The 18,157-nt window shown below is 36.0% G+C and overlaps 1 protein-coding gene across 2 annotated transcripts; it reads right to left on the reverse strand.

Annotated features, from left to right (window-relative positions):
- Nucleotides 1-194: 194 nt before the first annotated feature.
- On the reverse strand, nucleotides 195-16,375 carry LOC112187668 (callose synthase 7). 2 transcript variants are annotated; one of them, XM_024326556.2, is made up of 42 exons: nucleotides 15,867-16,374; nucleotides 14,468-14,568; nucleotides 13,580-13,692; nucleotides 13,388-13,475; nucleotides 13,177-13,287; nucleotides 12,902-13,063; nucleotides 12,140-12,229; nucleotides 11,914-12,005; nucleotides 11,664-11,790; nucleotides 11,269-11,403; nucleotides 11,097-11,173; nucleotides 10,929-11,016; nucleotides 10,615-10,737; nucleotides 9,566-9,683; nucleotides 9,056-9,387; nucleotides 8,889-8,941; nucleotides 8,592-8,652; nucleotides 7,622-7,703; nucleotides 7,494-7,543; nucleotides 7,309-7,395; nucleotides 7,059-7,172; nucleotides 6,744-6,838; nucleotides 6,577-6,658; nucleotides 6,327-6,490; nucleotides 6,066-6,189; nucleotides 5,847-5,950; nucleotides 5,629-5,734; nucleotides 5,393-5,544; nucleotides 4,954-5,063; nucleotides 4,739-4,858; nucleotides 4,584-4,652; nucleotides 4,288-4,477; nucleotides 4,089-4,200; nucleotides 3,775-3,897; nucleotides 3,549-3,667; nucleotides 3,331-3,414; nucleotides 3,074-3,186; nucleotides 2,770-2,999; nucleotides 1,421-2,218; nucleotides 1,262-1,312; nucleotides 840-1,025; nucleotides 195-639 (listed from the first exon to the last, which is right to left on the reverse strand). In XM_024326556.2, the coding sequence occupies exons 1-42, from the start codon at nucleotides 16,078-16,080 to the stop codon at nucleotides 397-399; spliced, it is 5,793 nt and encodes a 1,930-aa protein (XP_024182324.1). In that variant the 5' UTR covers nucleotides 16,081-16,374; the 3' UTR covers nucleotides 195-396. The 2 variants fall into 2 exon arrangements, with proteins under 2 accessions (XP_024182324.1, XP_024182325.1); XM_024326557.2 differs by having other exon boundaries at nucleotides 397-639; nucleotides 7,062-7,172; nucleotides 15,867-16,375.
- Nucleotides 16,376-18,157: the final 1,782 nt, after the last annotated feature.

The raw sequence follows: 18,157 nt of genomic DNA on the forward strand, positions 1-18,157 counted from the left end.
TTAGAGCTCATGATCTTGAGATTCAAAAAGGTATAGAATCTGGTTTATGAGGTATGTTTTGAACCATACGGTGTCTATAATGAAGCTGACTCACTAAGCCAAAGCTAGTCAGCTAGAGGTTAAATGAAACATTCAAAATTTTCAATTTAATATCAAAAGTTGAAATCAAGCAGTTCATGAGTCAAGTGAGCTTCTATTCTAATGATGTACATACGATTATTATATCCCATGTTCCTAGACCAAGAAAAAGATACAAGTCACTAATTGATCTGCCTCATAAAAAATAATTCCTATGATGCTATAGAATTTTCACATGAATAAATTTCATTGTAGCGTGGACATGAACCTGAGATGCTAAGAACAACGTAGTAGATGGCATCTAATTAAGTTCCTTCCCTATCTATTAGAAGCTGTCTTATCTTTCCTCCCGGCGAGAATCATCGAAATTTGTAGGCCTCGACTGAATGCTTGGTTGAAGAGCAACCGTGTTTGGAACTCTGAGACAAATGGGAACCATGACAAAATGGCAACCGGCATGAAGACTACCACTCCCATTATGTAATCATAGGCTCTTCCCAGCTCCTTAATTGATTCCCAGAATCCTACTCCCTTAACCATTGGCCTGCATACTTGCCCGATCTTGAAAGGACAGAATAAAATTAGTTTTAGTGAATGTAAACCATTAGCAACCAAAATACGCCCTATTTATTTTAGTACATTCTAATTGCTGAGGAGTACTCAATGGTTGATATACTCTTAAGAAGTGTACTAGAATATGAAATGAGAAATCTGAAGGCACTATGTGCAGAGACCACAGACACAGAAAAGATTTGACTTACCAGAAGTAGTGCCCACCCTGTGGGCAAGAAGGCAAGAATAGCAGCAAATAGATCAGAAATAGTAAGGCCACAAACTACAAATAGGACAGTCATGACTGACATGAAGCCAAGAAAAAGAAGCGCCTTCAGAATTCTGAACATGAGCTGAAAGTCAGTGCCAAATCTTCGTCTACCCATTGACACCATCTGACAGCAGAAACATATCAAATGAATAAGCAACATCAAACTATATAAAGTTTCCAGGAAAAATAATAATAATGATAAAGGCGGAAAAGGGTATGCGCAAACTGTCATTTTATTTATTTACTCAGCTGAGAACCAAGTCTAAATAACTTATACTTTAAAAATATTCAAAGTTACAAAATATTGGTTCAAGCTCTAAAAAATGTTTGATGCTTTATTTGCGATTTTCATTTGCATACCTTTAAGACAAGGAGCACCGTTATCATAACCACCCAAGAAAGTCCATAAACCTGCACACAAAATTAAAAAGGTGGTCAATTCCGAGCGTTAGAAAGCTATGGGTATTGATGTGCCAACAAGAGACAATGTACTCGTTTATATTTGAACATAAATAGTACCAGTAAACTCTTGCTGAAATGAGCTATATCGAGGTGGTAAACAATCCCATATTGGTAAAAAAAGAAGCGACATGCAAGAATTATCTCAATAATTCTTCCACGGATAATAGTGTGCTTGAGGTGTTCCTGTTCTTCATCCCACCATGATTCCCAACTTTTGTCAGGTGAGATCCCAATACCACCACGATTTCCCATCCACCTCTTCCAATCAGTCCAATCATCTACAGTTTTTTGCCAGTCAAAGCTGGACGGATTAAAGATAAAAGGAGCAAACAACCAGGAAGCAACCAGAAACCACATGGAGAACGTGATGAAAAAATACAGATTTGAACTCCTATATGCAGTCCCATAGACTCCATACACAATCAGCAGAATCAACAGCTCCAACCCTTTCACAAAGTGACTTCGTGAGTACAGCCTGTAGTTATCGGCAAACTTTGCATGAAAAACAACAAAACCACGGCCAGTTGCTCGATATTTAGATCCTCCATGTAAGATTGTCCTTCCGTAGTAATGTGCTTTTGTTCCTAGTTGGAAAGTGAAGAAAACAGAGGCCAGCTGCAGCTGCATGATGATGAAATCACCCAAGGCAGTGCGAAATCCTTTCTCCAGACCAATTTCCATAACCATGGGAAGGACCAGCAACAAGCCCAGTTGAAAGACAGACTGTGTAGCCAGAGCTTGTTCAAAAGCCTTGGTCTGATGTATGGCTGGGCTATCCAGGATCTCACTTTCCAATCCACTCATAACCATATATAGACGTCCATATAAAAACACATAGACAGTCAGCACAGTTACCTGAAACAAATAGTATCTGTATCAAACAGAATAACATTGTGCCAAAATACTGCACTCCGAGAACATAACATTGTGCCAAAATACTGCACTCCGAGAACATCTGCCCAGAAAAGTAAAAAACCAAAGCCAACAAAAAAAAATCCTCAAATCTACACTTGATTCCTATTCAACACTAAGATTCAATCAATTTGATTGTATAGTAGGATGACTTCTTTATCAATGGCACCACTAAAATAAAAAAGAAATACACTAAAGTAAATCTGTATTAAAAAATAAATAGTGGTAAGCACTTAGATCAACAAGCAGTTGACCTGGAGCTGTCATCAACATATGAACTGGGTAGCATGCATAATGGTTATACAGTCATTTGAAAATCCAATCCCTTCACATGAATCAAAATCACCTAACCTAGTACTTTAGACAAAGGATGATTTAACGAAGTGGTTGATTATAAACTCTAAATATTGTCTATAACTCATATATATAATGTATAAACTATGAAAGAACCAAGTCAACTAATGAAAGAAGGAGGTTTGGTTCGGATGACATACCATACTACTAAAATAGAACCCAACTGTTGTGAAGTAAAAAGACAGCATTCTATAGAAATCAAACCGACGCCCAAGCCTATAAACATCACGGCTAAGTGTCTGCTCTCCATTTCCATTTGCAACTTTAGCCTCGAAAAGCGATATTTGATTCATTCCAACATCACGCCCCTTGCCTACTTGGATATACTCATGATGTGTTATAAATCCCCCACGCAGAACAGAATTATATCCTGAAGACATATAAACAATTAGTCAACATGCAATACTTACTGGAAAGGGATCTTCTGGTGAATGAAAAATTTACCTGAAAATATATCCTCGCTTAAGTTAATTACTTTTGATGCTTTGCTTATGCCGCCTCTTGTTATGTGAAAGATTCTGTCAAAAATATCAGGATGGCCATAATGAAACCGTACCCTGTCAAGGTAGAATGTCATTAGATGGATACTTGAATGGTAATAGTATAAACACAGGGAAAATGACAAAGAAAGAAGATGATGCTAGTAACTCTAAATTTAAACTGAACTGTAGCTCAAGTTGAATGAAAAATTTAAGGCATACCTCAGCGGATTTGCCAAAATTCGTTGGCCTATAGTCACAAAACTTGTCTCTTGATTGGACATGAACCAAGCGAGTGATGAAACACTGAAGATCAGAGGTTGACCATAAGAAAAATAAGCATGTAACAGTGCAAACAAGCAGAATATATTTTACACAATCCCAATCGTAGCAGTCATGAAGGTCCAAAATATTGTGAAGAAATATATGAAAAGGCTGACCTTCCGGTAAATATATGTTCCCTTAGACCCAATATTGTAGGTTTCCGCTGCCCCCGTCGAGGCTTTAGAAATTCCTCCAATACATTTCTCATTTTGAAAGCTTCCTCAAAATAATTATCCTGTAAAAAGATATTCAAAAAGACACTAAGCACCTTTTTCCTTTTTAGCAATACGAAAGCTCAATTAATCGCTTTCTATTTTGACATAAAGGTGCAATGATTGCTACCTGATTCATGTCAATGGTTTGCAGGGCTTCTCCACGAGTAAATACGATGGCATGGTTTTGATTTTCGGGTTTTCCTTCACCAATTACTGTTGGAGGACCTGGAAGCTTGATGCGGTATATTTCCTAGCAAAGCAATAAGATTCCTCAACTGAGTTATTGACTATTGGCCACATTTGCTGCTTATATGAGACGTTAAGCTCAATAAAGGTAGGTAAAATTCCATTGTAAGTGTAGATTCCTTGAGACTTGCTATTCTCGATGGTACTGAGATAACAGATAAGTGCACAGAACTAATATGTAATTTTCTTCCATACCTCATCCCATTTGTCACCTCCCTTGACCAGAACAGAGAAATGAACCTTTTGGGATTTTCCATTCACTGTCTTCTCTCTTGTATCTATGTAAGCAACACGTAGAGATGGATACCTACAAAACAGTTTCATATGTAAAGATGATATCAATTATTCAAATAACAAAGGAAACTACAGTGTTCATTTTATGGTGATAACTCACGTTAACATCAGCTTGAGAATATTAGTGTAACAACTTTTGTCTCGGGCTTCAGTGGAATTCTTCTGTTCACCATAGACCTGACAAGAAACTACATAAGTGAACTTCAAATCTGCCAGAGCTTGTGCCCGATCAAGAATATCCTTCTCTTCTTTATCACTTAAAATATGGGCTGCGTCGCCTCCATAAACACCTGCAAATATCCGTTTTCTACAGTATTAGCTTGTACAGATTTTCGAACTAAAATCAGGAATGTCAATCTGGAGTTGAAACACAGTATTTGTCAAAGGACCACTAACCACCATCTCCTGCTGTTTCCAGGATACATTGAAGGTCTAGAGCCTTCCTATAGTACATCATCCCTCTCACTAGAAAAAAAATATAGATAGAATGTTAGAAGTTCAGAATTGGAAATGATACTTGTATAAGAGACAAAGTTACAGATCATGCAGACCTGTTCTAGAAAGTGTCTGTCCCCTGTAAGATACCCACTGACGAATTAACTCCGACTTGTCCTTTTCAGTGTAATGACTTTTTTGTTCATTTATGCGGTCCAGGAAATTTGTCCATTCATCTAGTTGGCAGTCATATAGTTGGTTGACAGGTATCAGTTTATATACTTTCCAAATAATGTAAAAAGAATAATCTAGAAATGAGACTGAAATGCACCAGGATATATCTTCTGCAGGTAGAACAAAATTGAGATTCCATCCTCATTTTCCTTGGTAAGTTCCTCATCAGAATAAAGAACATCTTCTTTGTAATAAGGAGTCAGAACACTGAACCATAAATCAGGAAAAAGTGAGATTGTATACAGGAAACTAGTGAAATTTTAGAAGACCACAACAAAACACATGGTTGACAAAAATACACATTCATTCATTAAAAATAGATCCTGAAGCATATGAGTACTCCTAGAAAACAGAAAGAGAAACATAACTATACTACAATTCCAAAATGTCGGTAGAAAAACTATAGTGTTCCTTCACCTTTGACCTAATTGCAGAAATATGTTAGTTGTAAAGTGATTTTTTATTTTTTTGTTAATCCTAGTTCACTAGCAACCTAAAAGTTCCCATTGACAAACCGGGTGTTTATAATGACTGACCTAAAGGAGAGCATGTCACGAACTTTGGGAGCATTTGGCATGTTCATGAATAAGGAGTTCGCAAAGAAAGTAATGCGCCTGCGAGCATCCAAGTTTTGGGGCACATTGATGGCAGATTCCTTGACGGTCAAAAGCAAATGAAGCCTAACGACCTATGTCAATGTAGAAGATAATAAGACCAAAAAATTTTGGATCTTTGTTAATGTCTTTAACATAAGAATATCTGCCAAAATTACCTTCTCTCTCCAAGATGGATTTTGGGCAAGATATATGTTGATTTTTTGAAACCTTTGCTCCTTCTTGACATTTTGACCCTCTATGTAGTGAGCTGCTTCGAGGATTCTACAAAGAAAGAAGGAAACCTATTAACATATGGAAGCCAAAGAGGCCCATTTGGTGGTGAAATATAACAATATTTGCTGCCTCCAGTATGCATTGATTTCTCAGTACTTACTCATGGCCATTGATCATTACATCCTGTGTTATAATCTCCATGATATCTTGAAGGACATTGATTATCTGACGCAAGGAATTTTCGACATTCTCATCTTCGGCTAGCTGTCAACATACCAATTTAATAACTCAAACAGGACACTGTCTAAACAATATCTATCAGTTTCACTGCTGAAAACAGCAGTAAAGAATTAAGAAAGCATTGAAGGAAGTATATTACCAAGAGTTTGAGAAACTTCTCCAACCTCTCACTAAGAAATGGCAGCCCACTCATACGGAAATTAATCAAAAACCTCTGCTGCTGTATACTACTGTCTACTTCATAACATATCTGCCTTACAATCCTGTTATATAAAATGAAAGAAACATTCATGAAGATTCTTATCAAAGACTGCTAGGGCTTTTCTTGTTGAGACTAAAAGATTTATATGTGCAGATGGTGATCTAAATATTTCAAGTTGGTATGTTTCTTCTGACTTACATCTTATCGGCGTCATCATCAAGAAGGCCAAATATAATATCCCTGAGTGTTTCATAGCATTCAATCACTGCCGAGTACATATAATCATCATTCCTAATCTTCCTGAATAAATCATCATCCGACTTTCCTGTAAAATCCTTTGCCATGTCTAATGCTATTGGAATCTTCACATGTGAAAACAGACTATGAGTCACATATAGGCTTTGCATTGAGTGTACAATGAACATATCAAGCCAAGAAAAGTGAATACCTTGCTAGCCAGCAAGAAAGGAGGCCACTGGACGACAGAAACATCACTTGAAGAATACGGAACAAGCAGCAGATCCCTATCCCTGAATGGTTTGAAGTCGAATATAGTCAGAAATATGAAGAGATGTATTAAACAAAGTAAATTACAGAGGACGAAAAAATCCTGACCTATTGCTGATCAGGTCTTCCATTCGCATAGAATTTATAAATTCATTCCAGACCTGAGAGAAATTAGCAATGTTCTTTCGAACAAGTCCTTCATCCTGCCAGGTAAGTGCTTATGGTTAGCCTTAAGATATAGAAGCTGAAAGTTTATAAGTAATGTAGATAGAAGGGAAGAACCATAATAAGTAGTTAGATACCAAAACGTTTGAGTTTGGTATGCAAAAGAATTTATATTTGGTATGAAATACATTACAGAAAGCAAAATTAACTGAATCTCATCTACAAGAGCGCAGTATGAAAGCACTGATGAAAGAGTACCACCAAGTGTTTCTTCTTTCTGGCATCCTTATTCTCTGACGATGGCATAAGCCGATCACTGAAAGCTGAAGGCACAGACTCAAATCTGGACCGCAACATCCCAAGTGTTCGTATCTGAGAGACAACAAATGAATAATCCTCAAACCCAAGCTGGAGACCAATCTTAAACACATATTTGTAAACATAAAAGATAATATATAAAAAGGAAAACAGATATGTAAAGCTGAGCGAGAATAAATATGCTACTGACCTCCCCCAAATGGCTGAAGGCTCCGTGAATCCCACCAAACAGAGTAGAAAATATTGCATACCATATTTGTGCATCCATAAAATATACCTATGTACAGATAAATCAATGGGAAAGTGGTAAATTGAATAATATTGTTCAAGAACAGAGGACTTTCACTTGAACAAATTTTTCATCGATTCACTTACCAGGATAATTGGAGTCCATATTGCAATGACAACACCAATATTATGCGTTGCTACATCAGTTCCAAATTTATAGTTAGATTGCAGACAAAATTAAAGTAAAAACCGTAAAACATAGTTCAATAAGTTACCATTCGGAAAGAACTCATGCCATTGGTAATTACTGATAGGCATATCCATTATCAACTTCGTTGGTGCAACAAGCGGCAATATCTATTTCCAGATTATACAAATTAATGTCAGGTAAAATAAAATAGAATAAAATAATAACTGAGTTCGACAGATCCTCAAAGAAACTTCTGTTTACAGTAAATGAAACTTGGTTCTAAAAATTTAGCAGAACGCACCCCCAGGAAAAGGAGTGCTTATTCTCTAGGTCTAAAATCAAAGACCCAGTAGACATGATTTTGGTATCTGTGATCAATACTTTGACAGGGTAAAGAACTGTTTCAAGTCTTAATTAAAACTGAAAAAGCTCTAGGTGAACAACTTTAGGAGAAAAGTCTATATAAATGACCAGGGTCTTTTTTTATTTATTTATTTATTTTTAGTTCAGGCTAAAGGACTTGAGGAGTCATGTTGCTGGTGACAAGGAATTAGAAAGCATGTGTTTTTCTTTCCTTTTTTTAAACATATGTTGCATCTGGTTTTCCACAGTGATCTTTTCCACGGGCCAATGAGAACAACGTTAGGTTATTTATCATTCCATCCTATCATCTTCCCTAATGAATTTGTTGCTTTCTTTCTCATAATCTCTAAACCAGATGATGCAGTAATTTTCAAATATAACTTATAAATGTTGTCAGGGAAACACTGAATTAATACTATTTCCATTCATACTTCATTACACGTGGGATAAGGCTAGAGATAAATTGTGGTGAAAGGATTTGATATATGAAACAGGATTATAATCCCAAAGTTGGGAGAGGTTAAGTAAGAAAAATTTACGAGAAAATATGCCACATGATCTTCAAAAAAGCAATTGACTTTTAAGTTAAGGCTGTCAGGATGAAGTACTATGATTTACGAGAAGATCCATACGAGTCTGAATGAATTCTAGTAGAAACAAAGCAAGACTTTAGGATAATTAAGAGAAATAACCTCCACATAATAGCTGAACGCTAGCTTGCTGATTAGCAGCATGATCCAGAACAATGTATATCTGATTAAACAAAAGGATAACTCTGTCATATGAGAAAAATCTGTAATATGAGAAAAAATTACCAGAAATCAAATCGAAAGTAATGATTAATGGCTGGGCAACTTAACAATAAATGTAAGGATATATCATATTTGACTACAGAGACAAGCAGCAAAACCCCTAAGGGACCACACACATGCTATGCCTCTCTCAAAAGATGAAGAATAAAGAACAAATGAAGATTTTTTTTTCCTTACTTCAGCAGTGAGAAGACATCCTCATGCATTCCTCTTCCGACATACAGTTTTGGCTGCAATATGGCCACAAAGAAGAGTCATATGAGCCTAGCTAAAACACCAAGAAAAAGAGTATGACATTATAGGAGATCATGAACTTTGGTTAGACCAAAGAAAGAAATTCTTGCCTGAGCCCACCACATAAAAAGAGTGACAATGCGCCAGTTGGAACGCTCTATGTGTCTTCGTAAAGGTGGAAGAAAAAATAGCATAGCAGCCAATAAATTAGGAACCATATAGATTGCAACAGCATAATTATAAAATGACTGATTCCGCCAATCCCGACTCCAACTACTGAAGAATTTCAGAAGCCCTGTAGGATTTTGCATAGAACTAGAATAACCAATAGGCAGAACCACAGCCCAGACAACAGCTACTGCAAATTTCAAGAGGTATCGTAATATTTGAGTGACTTTCAAGCTCTTCCATGCATTCCAACTGAGAATTATGTCCAAAGTGGCTGCAGAACATAATAGAAAAGATATCAAAGGGAAAGAGACAGAAAAAAGTACAAAAAATGATGGCATGCCATTGAACAAAGTTATGATATACGTAATATGTAATGAAATGCCAAGATCTCCCACCATAAACTATTTTTCAAACATACTTAAAAAATTTAAAACAATATCGATCAGTACCTTGTAATAAATTAAGGAAAGCATATGACATGAAGATGCTTAAAACACTTCTGAAGACGTCTGCATTAAATATTGAAGTGATAGATCCAGAAGGACTCCATGCAATAATAATCATAGCCTGAAAATCAGAATATAATGAAGAACATAATGTAAGGGGAAATATCAAATAAAAGGTCAAATCTCCAACCTCCCCTTATTTACAGGAGTTGCAACTTTGACACATGTGAAAGCTCCCTAGAGATCAAGTCTCAAGCTAATATAGCATCCCTCAACACATCCTTCTCCAAGCCGGCAGAAATTTCAATATATAGAATTTTCTTTTTCATTTTGAAAATATCATTATTGTTTTGACTTATATTCTTAACCGACAATGCCCCTTGGCAGCATCAGTTTTCATGCTTCATTCTCAAACCTGCAATGCTCCGGCACTACCTAGCCTGTGACAGCCAGTCAGCCACCACCACCAAATCACAAAACAAAGCAAGAGAAAAAATGAACTCTTCCTCTTCCATCGTTCTCAAAGTCCATCACCATTTTTCTTTTTTTATTTCTATACGAATTATTGTATTCCTACGTACATTGTTGCAAAGTTAAAGAGCCTAGAGGGCTTTAAATCCAAAGAAGAGTTGCTATGACATTGAAAAAGATAATCATGGCAAGTCACAAATTAATTTGTCCTTCGTCCTTTCATAGACCTGATTGAAATTAATTTGGGCACTACGGCATTACTGACAGACAAAGTTGGGACCGTTTCAGCTGCAAGGGTCATTGGAAAGTTAATGCAAGGAGAAGTGCTGTAAAAGAAGCACAATCGTATTGATAGAGATAGGAGAATTGGCTAGAGCCAAAGTTAATTGTAGCGAAGATCTTTAAATAAATAAAAGAACTAAAGAAAAAAAAAGATGAAAGGACTCTTATTGTTGTTGACAAAATTTTATGACATGGAGATCAGTGCAAATGCATGATTACTTATTGAGATTTTGAGAAATATAGGGAGGTTTTAGGCAATTTACTCAAATAACAAATACATAATTAAATATTAAGACTACCTGTAAAGCCAATATGAAGAATATCCACATTCGATCAAAACTTCTGTAGAGGTGTAAAAATGTTCGGACTTCTACAAAATTTGTTTTAGGCTTCCTCCTACCACCTGTAGCTTGATTGGTCCTCTGTCAAATATAAGGAGATCAAACAACTTTATAAATAATAAAAAAATAGTAATAATTAAAATATTAAAAAAAAGTACTAAACCACAGGCAAGTTTGTAGGTAATAGAAAAATTGTTTCTAATTATGTGGAACATTTTAGTTGACCCTCTCCTGCCTAGATAATTAAATAGACAAACAAACCAATATAATACCTCATTTACTGGTTGTATCCCATCTGAATGCCTAAAGAAATCTGCTTTAGCATCCATTGGCCACCCTAGCTTAAAACATTTGTCCGACCTAGAAAGAACAAGCAGACCTTTCAGCTATTTTATATCTAAATGGAATCCAAGACAAAACTTTCCATCCAAGATACTAACCAGAAGTATTCATTCAAATCATCATAATTTCTCCATCTTGAATGACTTGCCTTGCCCATTTTGTTTCTCTTTGCTTCCTTTGTAACCAAAGGGAAATTCAAATTTTCAAATACGAAACTGTAATAGAAATGGCTTGTGTCAAGTAGTATGGAACCTAAAATACCATCGTTACCTTGTACAAAACCTGGTAGATAGGAGTTATAACATCCCTCAAAAAAGATTCTTCATCACGTACAACTGTTTGGTATGTTTCTCCACTAACAGTATGAGCATTGCTATTTAAAATTCCATAGACCTCGTTCGCCATCTTAAACAATTAGGAAAAAAAATTATCTTCAGAGTATTATAAATTTCAGGACATATGAATTCAAACATTGAGGAATAATTGTGGGTATAAGAATAAGCACGGTTCTAACAGCTTTATGACAACAAAGAGGACATGAGTTCCCTAATGCGATCAAAGTAATGATAACAATAGAGACATTTGAGAAACAAGCACAAGTTTATGACATGAAATTATCCAGACATTAACAATGGTCGACCAATATGAAAAGAAAACATACATACATTATGGAAAATGTAGCATAAGCATTCAGGCATGAATCGGACATTTGAAGCTTCACCCCATATGAGAAGATAGAGAGCAATGTATATAAGTTCCAATTGTTGTTTGCTGTGAGAACCTTCGGGGAACCTGAAAAGTGGGGGAAAGAAGAGAGAGAACAGCAGATAAAAAATTACTGAGCTGAAATTATACCAAGACAATATGAATTGAACTTTTAAGGCACCAAGTTGAAACAGTAACCAGACCACTCACCGAAGATTTGTTTTACAATGCAGATAGTTATACCATGAACGATAATTCTTAAAGAATTTCTCCATCAAATGCTGTACAGTTGCACTATTCAACTGCAAGAACCTCTCTGTTAATCTTTAGTGATCACATGACAGTACAGGTTATGACTACAGTAATGCAAACTTAGTGCATATAAAGTTCAAAGCAAGGCAATTTAGATATCGCATCTCAAAGGAACATTGATTACCTCATTGTAGTTCTCAGGACTTCTATGTCTTACATCAATGTTGGCAAGCAACAAAATTAAATGTTCCCTCTGATTTGCCACATTTCCTTTCTTCATGTGCCAAAATGATAAGACAGAGTAGTAAGAAAAACCAAAACCTTGTCAGAGAATACTACATGATTGAAAATTACATCTAGAAGTAGTCTGCTAAAGCAAAAAGTCCTTGCGAACACTTCAAAAAAAAAAAAAAAACACAGCTAAAACCAAGTTGCCAGTCATAGAGCTATGAAATCCATGAACAAATAAAAAAGAGCTATAAGATGGAGGTTGATCGAGTTGATTGTATCAACAAATGTAAGCATACAAGTTGAAAGTAATTTGATAATTTTCTAACAATTCAAAAAAATTGCATGACACAGGTGGGCATCATGGCAAAAGATAATTGACTTAGGAATGAAAGCCTTTCTTCTATATTCCAAGTATGGATATTGCAGTAGAATTCCTTTCAGAGCATTATTTTATGTCTTTGTAAGTATCTATATACTATCCAGAAGAACAGGAGTCGCTATCCATTAACAGTCATTGGATTGTCCACAGTACATTATCAATTCTAGTGGTAACCTGCCTAGTACTAGCAAATATCCTGAAATCAAGACAAATCCTTTTAGCAACATAAACATAGTGCTCAAATCCTGAATGGGTTTAGCATACCGGTGCAAGTCTCATATGTGGGATACATAAAAAGATAACACAAATATAAAAGGCACGTAGAGCACAGGTTACCTGAAACCCAAAAATAGCCGAAAGCCAATCGAGTATATCATTCACAGGTTTAATCCTCTCTGTAGGCATTGTCGACTTGTCATCAGGATTCGTGGGTTTAAATTGCATTCTTGGCATTGGAAGATTACTCACATTCTGTAGAGCACGGAGCGCTGCTTTGATCTAATATTTTTCAGGAGATGTCAGCGGATAAGGCAGTGAACAAGAGAGAAAAATAGTATTTCATGAAAATAGAGTTGAAGAGGAAGAAAAAAAATATAATGAACATGTACAACCTCAGGAAGTTCCATAATTGTCGGTTTAACCCCGACAGTATATAATGGAAGAATGTTATAGTTTACATATTGCTCCCTTTTGCTCTTGACATCTTCAGCAATTCTCTGGGTCTGTAACAATAAAATCAATAGAACAGCCATGTGTTCAGTACCTTCTATACCAACAGGACCATTAAGAACTCGAGCAATCCCCAAATCATATAACTCAAACCTGTATGTCTATTTGAGAAGCAGGTACCACTGTCCTGAGCACATCATACAGTACAGTTGCAATCTGACAAATCCTGGCCATCTCTTCCCTTCAAGCATTCAAAATAATAAAAAACAAGATATAGTGAAATAATATAATTAGCAAACAACAAAAGAAAGGTAGTATGGCCGTATACTCAAAGACAAGACTTACGGTTTCTTGGTATATTCTCCATCTCTGATATTTTTCTCGTAGAATTGGTGGTAATACAACATGATTTCTTTTGTATCAGATTTAGCAAGCTGATGTTTTGTATCTACTTCGTCCTGCAGCAAAGAGAAATTTCAAAAATACAAAGACATTTAGTCTACTTTAAGAAGCTGAGATGTATATGACTTCTAATCATGATATTGAATTATCATTACCAAAGCATATCTATAGGTCTAGAAATTATCTTTTTTACTTCAATCCACAATTTGGTTACTGTTGTCAACCTAAAGTTCAATGTTTCTCCTCTTTCTTGAAACTAATTGAACAAAGTGTTAGCTTTATATATTTTTGGATCATTGCCAAAACTCTAATAGCTTAAATTTCTAGGTCCACTAGTTGTCTACCGTGGTAGAAGAATCATAGTTCCAGGAGGTCTTGGGTTCTTCACCACATATATATTAATTTTAATTTGCATGGTGCCAGGACTGCTATTCTAACATATGTTTCTCTATGTAAACATCTCCAAATGCAGAATGTAGGAGTCATAGGATAACAGGTGAACAGGGCTGCAACCTTAATGTAGATTGCTAGACCATTCCCTAAAAGTTTTAAGTTTTCAAGCTCAGTATCTTTCTAAGACCAACAACATAAAAAGTACAACAGACGTCAGCAGATCCGTATTTTCTTCAGTGGGAACACTAGTGAAACGTTTTACTGATGAAGTGTAATAGCAAATAACAATGTAATCTCATTTTCTTGTTTCATTTTCTTAATGATATTGAGATACAGCATCACCAGTGAACTAATCACATGAATTAAGGCCGCAAATCAGACCACTCTTCACAGAAAAGAAAAAGAATATGAGAAACCATTAACAACTCAAAGGTGTACCCTTTCGAGTCTGTGCAAAAGATGCGTCTTAAACTGACGAACTCCACGTCCACTTGATGTTGGATCCATGGTATGCGCCTTTTCAAATCCATGGAAGCGGCCTGTTTGAACAAAATATATTAATATATAGAGAATAATTCTTTTTCCACTACCCATCAAGGAAATACTTTCTGCCATAATCACAACATATAATACATATCACAATACAAATAATGATCAAAATTTAGTGCAAGATATGTGGAATAGTTGTTGCCGAGAGCATTAAGAATTTAAGATTCTATCCTCATTGACAAAAGAAACTAATAAAACTCTTATTAAATTGCAATACAAAGCTTGTTATGATTACCCAACATATCTTGTCTTTTCGCACATTTTAGAATCAACAAATTTTTTTAACTACCATCAAAGAAATACTTTTGTTCATATTCAAAGCATAATACAAACTCATAGTACAAAAACTGATAGTACTGAGCTAAGCAAGAATAGTGAAGCAAAGAATATAAAGATTCCATGATTCTATCCTTGTTGGGAGAAGAAACTAAAAAGTATATAAATATATTCTTTAAAAAGGAATATAAGGCTCGTAAAAGTTCTTGGTCATATTTCCTCTCCTTGTTATTCTTTATAGTCCAGAAGCAGTAACAATTCACTCACTAGCTCCCCATTAACTTCTCTATTAGTGATTGGTAGCTGCATATCGAACTCTCCAAAAGCAACTTAATTTACAAGGAGGTTACAGTAGGCAGCCACCAAACATTATGAAGAGCATTTGGAAGCAGCCATTGAAAACTATTAGCATTACTAATGGTACCAGGCAGACAGCGTCAATTCAGTAGTCAATTGACCACTGAAAACTCTTTAAATATAATTGGGAAGTTTTGGACAAGAAACAGATGGTGGGAGTATTGAAACTTCCCTGTAAACTATTTAAATCCTAATCTTCAGCTACAATATGAGATTCTTTTAGCACAGGGAGGAGAAATGTGGAGTTATTTTGGGATAGTATTGAGCTTTTGAGCTTCTCTTTGGTCCTCTTATCAAAGCATTCTAAAGGCATCACTGTTTTTGTTATTATTATTATTTTACTCTTTTTGATATCATGTCCACCAAAACTATTCTCGGGGTTTCCTTATTTCCTTCAAAGGAACTCGATTCCAATTCCATATACCTACCATTTCCCTACTCCTCCGATCCCTTTGCTAAAACTACCAAACTAAGCAGGAACACCTTCCCTAAAAAGTGATGAATAAATTCATTATAATAAATTGTTTAAGCTTTTATCATTTGCATTCAAATGTCAATTAAAAATTGCAATCAAGTGTCAAACACTGTGTCAATATCATCGAAATCGCAAACCAATTAGACAAAATTGATAGCACAAGGGCAAAAATTGACATACAGAGATAAGCAACCCTAGGGTTGTCCTTCTCAATCTCATTGGCAACCCGGAAAATCGGAGCAATAGCCGCAAGGCACGACGGCACAACTCCACTGTCCAACGCATCGTCGCCCTCCGTCGGAAAGTCCACAACTCTAGTAGCCATTCTCGTCATTCCCCTCGACAGCGACCTCTGCGGCCGCGCATCGGCCTTGGTCCCGCTGGAGCTCGCCATTTCCGAAGAGCTCCGCCAATACTACTCACTCGTTTTGGTTTTGGGTTTGATTTGATGTAAGTGAGAGGTATCATCTTTTTTGGGGTTTTTATGCAGAGAAGGAAAGGGTTAAGATACTTTGGGAGGAGGGTGGGGCAAAGTGGGTTTGCTCTCAAAGCAAGAAAGGAATTGGTTTCGGAGGTGATTGGTTCTTGTTTTGTTTCGGAGCTTTTGTGAGTGCTTTTGCTTTTTCATCGCGCAGAGGAGTCTGAGGATAAACAAATCTGCCATCGCCATCGCTTTTTCTCTCTATGGGTGTTGGTCCTTTTCTTCTTTTTCGCTTCTTTCTTGTTTTAAAATGGAGGAGTTTTCTTCGCTATGGAAGTTTACAGGGCGGGAACCATGCATGGGAGAAAGAGAGCGGTGGGCCTCCACTACTCATTGAGAATGTACGAACAGTTCTTTTATTGCAATTAAAGCCCAAAGTTTACCCAATTAAGTATGGCAATTACTGAACTCGAGTCTTTTGAAATTACAATAGGGATTTTCCTTCGTCGTTAAGATTATCAAAACTACTATTGTTGGTCATAAAATGTCTACGTTGTGTCTTTATCCTTATGAATCAATCATTTTATTCTAAAGCATTTCGTAATTAATTCGTACAAAAAAAAAAAACATGTTCTCACTTTATACTTTACTCTCTTCATTATGTGACTATCGACGATAAATTAAAACTCATGTCTCAATTCATTTGTGAAATGCAGTAAGTCACTCGTTCGCAAAATATCTCAACAATGCTTTTGTTGCAAATCCAGACGTCGTTGGTTTTGGCTGTGTTTGCTTGTGATACCTATGATGTTGTTGAGTTTGTCTTAGAATGAAATTCAGAGAGCAACCGAGGCAATGCAACCTAATTGTCCTTCAACTGGTTCATCACTCTAGCTAATGACTAATTCTTGTGCCCAACTTGTTTATGTGCCCAAAAATGAATGACATAAAGATAATTAAAATCTGAAATTGGTTTTGTCTCCGAAAGAAACAAAGTTTGTAATTTATTCCTTAAACATGTGGATACCTTTAACATTGCAATGTACCCTACCAGAATCAAACTTCTATCTCCGAATGGGTTTCAGTGTTTCACAACTAAAGCAACATTCGATTGCAAAATGAACTATAGTAGATACTACTTAACAGAACTCATAAAGAAGAATGCTTGATAATTTCAATTATAACAAATCTACAATGTAATTTTAAGGGCTCCAATGAGTTCTTTTTTGTTTTTCCAATTGAGGATGACATGTAACTGGTTAATTTTAATGATTCCCCAATATCATAATTTTGTTAAAATCAACTTTGATGGTTCGGTTATTCTTGAGCTTTTTAGCTCGGCTATTTTTTAATCATATATTAATATGGTAAACTTTTATTTGCACTTTAACAAATAGTGGTCGATCTCACATGCTGGGGGTGAAGACTTTGACTTTAAGGGAGGGAATGCGTCAAGCTCTTTCTCCAGGTTTTTGCTTCATTCAAATTGAAGATGATTCAAAGTTATTTTTTTATTATTATTATTATTTTTTCCAGCGATGGATTCACAGTTACTAATTGACAGTATAAAATGGGCAGGCTGAAACCCCCGGTGCATCAAATTCGTAGTACAGGGCATTTTGTGGCTTGGACGTTTTTCTCAAGCTTCCCAAAATCATGTTTTAAGCAAACGGTGTGGCTAATAGGTTAGCGCATCTTGCTAGTTGGAGTCATATGGATGAGTTATGGTTAGCGGAGACGTCTGCTATCATTCAAGATGTTCTCTACGAGGATCATTGTAATCTTGCTAGGGGATCAGGCTTGTTGTCCCCCCAAATGTATTATATTCCTATTAATAATAATGAGGCACCCACCTAGGGTAGTACCTCTGTCATTATAAAAAAAATCATGTTTTAAGATTAATAGACTTTCTTACTGATGCGGTTGCAACTAATTGCCATTCCATGGCAAACTTACTGGAAGAATTCTCTCCACCTTTAGTCTTCGATGAGTCTTCGATGAAGTAGGAAGTGGTTATCTAAGTGGGTTTTTTTGTTGTAATTTCTCTTTT

This window comes from Rosa chinensis, chromosome 2 (genome assembly GCF_002994745.2).
Source record: "Rosa chinensis cultivar Old Blush chromosome 2, RchiOBHm-V2, whole genome shotgun sequence".
Classification (NCBI taxonomy): Eukaryota; Viridiplantae; Streptophyta; class Magnoliopsida; order Rosales; family Rosaceae; genus Rosa; species Rosa chinensis.

Bases quoted from the DNA above. Each gene is read 5' to 3' on its own strand.
- LOC112187668 (XM_024326556.2), bottom strand. From the start codon at position 16,080: ATGGCGAGCTCCAGCGGGACCAAGGCCGATGCGCGGCCGCAGAGGTCG. The intron at 11,404-11,663 runs GTATGTATGTTT...TAATTGTTTAAG, and splicing joins TATGCTACATTTTCCATAAT to ATGGCGAACGAGGTCTATGG. The intron at 5,064-5,392 runs GTCAGTCATTAT...TTTATGGTTCAG, and splicing joins CGTGACATGCTCTCCTTTAG to TGTTCTGACTCCTTATTACA.